At 31.4% G+C, this 6,151-nt stretch overlaps 1 protein-coding gene across 1 annotated transcript; it reads left to right on the plus strand.

Moving 5' to 3' along the window:
* Nucleotides 1-671: 671 nt before the first annotated feature.
* Snx16 (sorting nexin 16) lies at nt 672-5,134 on the plus strand. The gene is made up of 5 exons (XM_077428301.1): nt 672-1,016; nt 2,513-2,538; nt 2,585-2,589; nt 2,691-2,758; nt 3,231-5,134. The coding sequence occupies exons 1-5, from the start codon at nt 672-674 to the stop codon at nt 4,374-4,376; spliced, it is 1,590 nt and encodes a 529-aa protein (XP_077284427.1). The 3' UTR covers nt 4,377-5,134.
* Nucleotides 5,135-6,151: the final 1,017 nt, after the last annotated feature.

A 6,151-nucleotide genomic window follows, 5' to 3' on the forward strand; every position in this document is an offset into this window, starting at 1 on the left:
TATTAATGCTATACAAGCTAGAGTGATTATTGCAAATTTGTTTTTCGATGATTAATTTTATTGAAAATTTACGATTGTGATTATGAATTTTTATTTTGATGTATTTATTTTGTCTTTTTGTTTTTTGTTATATATTATATTATTTTTATTATTTCATAATTTTTATCAAATTATTATTCTTATTATTTTGATATTTTTATTATACTGTTATTTCTATTTTTTTTCTTTTTGTTTTCTTTAACTATCTTACTCTATTATCATTTTTGTTTCTTATTTTAAATGTTTGAGCTTTTCTTTTTTTTACCTATATGTGAAAATTATTAATGGTTTACTTAACATAATTATGTTTTTTTACTATCAATCTATGTAACTTAATAAACTGTAAATTTTCCAAATAAATAAATAAATAAAAAAAAGGCAAAGCGAAAATCACATCGCAGTATGTTATTTCGTAATTAGAAAGTTTCCACTGAATATGTTAAATAGACACATATGTAGTCATATTCAAAATCGTAGCACAGAAAATGCTTAGACGACAACATTCGATAAAATTACTATGGAAATGAATAACTGAAGAGTTCAACTTTATCAACCGATTTAAATATTCAAATGTAAAATGTACTCAAGGATGATATATGTAGAGTGAATATACCTCATTTGTATGTGTGTAGATGAATTTGAAAGTGGTCCAGGATGGTGTGGGGCGCGGAGACCAGCGAGAAGGAGAGTCCGTCCGAAGCAACCTTCAGCCTCTAGTCTTCAGCCTTCAGCCTTCAGCCTTCAGCCTGGAGCTCCACGCCCACGTCTGCCTCTCGTCTCATCAATCAATCACATCGGTTTCTGGTTTGTGGTGTCCGTTCAGCGATCCGAACAGTGACAATTGGAATGGCACTGAACTGGAATCCGAATCCGAATCCGAATCCACACCCACACCCACACCCACACTCACACTCACACCTGCACCCAAACTCGCAGTGGCCAACGTGAGTGCTCACTACTCACTGGCAGTGGCCAATGTCAGTGGCCAGTAGTGTACAACTGCAATTGCATCTGTCGACTGTCACAGGCCTGCGCACTGCCAGTATGCGACACTGCGTCATCTCCCTTCTATCATATACATATGACATTTCCTCTGTTTTGACGTGGAACGACTTTTAGATACGGGGATATGCGGGATATATTAGCGATAGCGATTACATTAAAAAAAAATTCCCCCTCATAATAAGTTAATAATTGTTTTACATCCGAGACTATCTCTCGTACAGCAATAATGATTATTTCGTTGAATTGATCAAGCATTTCGGTTTTTAATTATAACTAGCTGAACCTGGCATGCGTTGCAATGCCACAATAACGCGTGCAATTCCCGTTCCACAGACATTCAATTTTATATATTTTTTATTTTTTTTACATATATACCAGGAAGGCCTTACAGGTAAATCACAATGCGCCTTCCTGGCCAATTACAAATTACAATTACAATTACAAATGCAGCATTTTTATTACAAGTCGTTGAATTACGAAACACTGAAAATATGGCAAATTAACGAGACATCTACATAAATTTTATTGTACATCAATCATACTTCAAATAGTGGTGACATAGTAGGTAGGAAGGATTTTTAACCAATTTTTTTTCCGGGAACCGTTTCAACAATGAAATCAGAGAAAATTGGCTAACTCTGATAGAAAACGATCAACCTGGAGCATAATTCCAGGTCTGACCAACAGCATACTCTGAAAAATACATTTTCATTCGAGGCCCGGACCCAGGGATCGCCTCTCGACGCTAAGCAGAAGCTTATCGACCGAGCTATGCTGCTGGATAGGTATAGATCATAGATGAATAATACATAGATCCGCCCTCACGCTTTATACTGGTCTCCCTTTTGGCGCATGCAAAATACATGGCGCATGTACACTTTCTCTCAGTAGGTAGTTAGCTTCTAATTAGGAAAGGTCGATTGTGGAGATCTTGTCGTCACTAACTGAGGGGTGCGGGGGGTTTAACTAGCGGGGAAGTGAAAAAAATGCCGACCGCTGCGTCGTAGGGAAAAAAACCTTTTTTTCCCAACTTCCCCGCTAGTTAAAGTCCCCGCACCCCTCAGTTAGTGACGACAAGATCTCCGACCAAAATCACGCGTCAGGGTCCATCTATTATATATCTATGGTATAGATATATTTGCTTACGTGGGCTGTGTGTATATCCCTTTACCTGTTCCACTCCATCTTTTCATTCAATTGTTCCCCATAAGACAAAATTATATATGCAAAACGCAAATGGACATATAATCCTTTAATATTTACTTAATAATTTTATTTTTGTTAAAAAAAATGTAAAAGCATCGCTATTTATTTTAATTTAAATGGCTAACAACTATAATTTAGCCTAAAGCGGTAATGCCCCTTCTTGACATTGGCCGAGTCATAACAAGCGAAATCGCAATCTGAAATGTGAAAGTGGCAAGAATATTACTTACTTACATTTTTGTGCACAAAGTTTTTACTACAGAACTGGTCCAGATCAGCAATCAGACTGTAAAATAAATTTCACTATCATAATTTGCTTATCGTGTACTATTAGATTTGGTTAGTATTCAAGATACACATACATTAGTTATCGTGATAACTTCTTGTGCTTATTTAAAAGTGAAAATAAAGGGTATGGTCAGTTTATACTGCTTGCTAAGACTACATTGCTCATTGTAGGCAATCGTCAGCTGTCAGTCAACAAGCGTATGTGGTGGTTGTTCGTCTGGTTTGTCATTTATATCTATTATTACGCAGTTGCATCGTCTTTGTAATAATATTATACGGCAAACCTAGTTAACTTTGTATATTGTATGGTCTAAGGTTTCTTTTAAATTGTAGGTTAGGATTACTGTCAGTTCCATTATTTATTTTCATTGTCTATTTGTCCAGCATACGGTTTTTGAACCACCCAGTAAGTAGAGAAAATAGTTAATACATTGATGATGGTCGTCAAAATTATCAGCAATTTGACGACTAATAAATTATCACTCTAAATTAACAATAGCTTCACACTGAAGCATTTGTGGATGAGAATTTTTACATCAGTTTACTAAATTAACCAATGTTAGATGAAAGTGACAAATTAAATTCATTTAATATTTAAACATTTTTTTCTTAGATTTAAAGTTCCTAAGAATTGTTTGTTTTTTTAATGAGACGATATTGGTTTTCGTTAATTGACGTCAAAATGTTTTCAGATTGAATGGAGATTTTCTACTCGTCTATATACAATAATGAATCAAAATATTGACATCCAACACCAACATTCACAAGCTGATGAACCTTGGAAAATCCAAAATAGTGTTCACGATGTAAACAAGAATGCTCTTGACACAAGCGAGCAAACTACCGTTGTTGATATTGCAGTTAATACACACAATTTCCCCATAAACTCGAATTCAATCATTGACGTTGATATAATCAATGCTAACACTAATTTTCAAAGTATGCAACAACATCAAGATATGGCTCAAGCTGAAAATAGTATAAAAATGAGAGAGGAAATTGAAATTTTGCGACAGCCACCCATTCTAAACGTCAACAGTTGTGAAACTGAACAAGTTTTGAATCGATCAAACTTAACTCGAATAGATTCTTTTAACCAAGTGAATCCAAACGCCAGAAGTCGAATGGCTCCAGAAAGTAATTCGAGAAAAAGTAGCTTAGATTCCTTAGCTCAATCATCAATACTGAGAAACTATCGAAATGCATCTGTAAATCAAATTAATAATAATGAAAGATCAACCAATATTGCCCATACATCAAGAAATCAATCTGATATGTTCCAGATTCCAATTATAGGATATGAAATTATGGAAGAGCGAGCAAGATTCACCATTTATAAACTGAGAATTGATGATCCTCGAACTGGTTTGTCGTGGATGGTATTCAGAAGATACACCGATTTTGTGAGACTGTATTCAAAACTCAAAGGTCATCATCCAAATATTAATCTTCCACTTCCAGGCAAACGTTGGTTCAAAGACAATTTTGATCCGATCTTTTTGGATGATAGAGTCCGTGGCCTACAAATATTTGTAAATGTTGTTATCAGAAAATTATACAATGATAGTATTGTACGTGACTTTTTTTGTTTGGATGAACCACCACCGGTTTGTGATGCTGAACCGGAATCACTTGCACTTTTCGGTGCTCTGGAAGATACAGTTGGAGCGTTAAAAAGTCAAATACGTCAAAAAGAGGAAACAATAGAAACTCTTAAAAAGAAAGTTTATTATCTGGAAGAAAAAATGAAGGAATGTCAAATTTGCAATCCCATTGGAGCATCTTCAATTAACAGTAATATCGAAAAATTATCTGTTACGTCTAGCATTAGAAGCTAATGATGTATACAAATATATTTATTATGTCAACAAATCATATATAGTATTGTTGAGTTATTGTCCCAGAAATGCATTTTACAGAAACATGATTTAATGGATAATTATTATTGATTTTTCAAAATTGTATTGGTACCAATATAAATGGTATCAAAAAATTGACTAATCATTGGAAGAAAGTAATAGATGATTATAGATATTCTTTTTTTCACTTAAATGACTTATTTCACTTTTATAATAACATTAATACCTTGTACACAATGTTCTAGTATTATATTTCAGTCATACAGAACGTATGAGATTCCATAAATTTGGAACATATTTCCTAAATACCAACTGTACACATACATATTTTCAAAACATATATAAATACATACATATCTGTGAAACACACCATTTTAATATTACATCTTTCGCAAGGTTCATAATTCAATGTTATGATTATGTATGTACATATTATATGTAGGTATATGTTGTTGATCCTACTAATATGTTGATATAAAATATTTATATTGTGTCAGGATAATATTTTTCAAGCTTTGCATCTGTACTGCAATAAATGGAGATTACCAAAATCGATATTAGGTATTTAACTTTCGTAGGGTAAATTGTACATATGCATATTATTTATTTTTATTTTATTTTATTGATATTCACATAAATTGACCAAATAGTATCAATTAGTGTATAAAATGTAAGACTCTGAAATTCAGCTGTGACTGTGGCCTTTTATTAAATGTATTTTCCTATATAAATTTTATAAATAAAAATAAATTGAAATTATATTTTTGGACTGTTAAATTATATTCATGAGACTGTTGTAACACAAAATATTCCAATAAAATTAAATATATCTAGATTGGTTTACACAAATAAGTGACTATTTTCAACTAATACTTGTAATAAATTTTATCTTGTATGTATATTTGTTTACATATGTATTATATTTCTGGTATATATGTATGTACATACATACATACATACATACGTATTACATGAATAATTTATTTTTCATGTCTTTATTATATTATAAAATAATAAATCATTTATTACAATATTTTTAAGATGATGTGAAATAAAAGAACTGAAAGTTCTGTATTTATGCATAAATGTTTTTATGCTATTACTTTAATTTATAACATATACATACATGCATATGTAATATTAAATAAAAAAAATATGTTCTGAAATGTTCTTCCATTTGTATTTTTAAAATAAATTAATAAAATGGGTTTATATTATAAATATGTATGGTTTTTTAAATATAATTTAAAATAATGAATTTCCAAAATATTGTAAAACAATACCAGAAATAAGCAGATGTTGGAAGTACATTTCCAAGTGAGTTTTTGATGTATTCATTTGGTGTGTAATTCTTCACAGAATCTTAAAATCCAAGAACATAACTATTTTAACCTGTATATATTAGATAAATATTAAAATCAAATTCTCTTGATAATTACACACATACATACCAGATCCGGCTTCTGGATTTTTGCCCTTGTGTGCAAGGCCTCTAAAAAACGGATTGAGAACTAAAACAAAATTCAAATTCACAATAAAATACAAAAAGAAATGCAATACAGAATACACACATATAGGAATATAAAGAACTAAAAAAATGTTGTAAATTTGTTATTTACAATTGGAATTAGTATTATAAAAATTGGAAATTATAAAAGTTTAGGTATTGGATTGGATTCGACTTTCGGATAATTTTAATCCACAAAAAACGAGATTAAAGCGATATCAAGAACTACCGAACCATTAGTTAACTT

Source organism: Arctopsyche grandis, chromosome 3 (assembly GCF_051622035.1).
Source record: "Arctopsyche grandis isolate Sample6627 chromosome 3, ASM5162203v2, whole genome shotgun sequence".
In the NCBI taxonomy this organism is placed as follows: domain Eukaryota; kingdom Metazoa; phylum Arthropoda; class Insecta; order Trichoptera; family Hydropsychidae; genus Arctopsyche; species Arctopsyche grandis.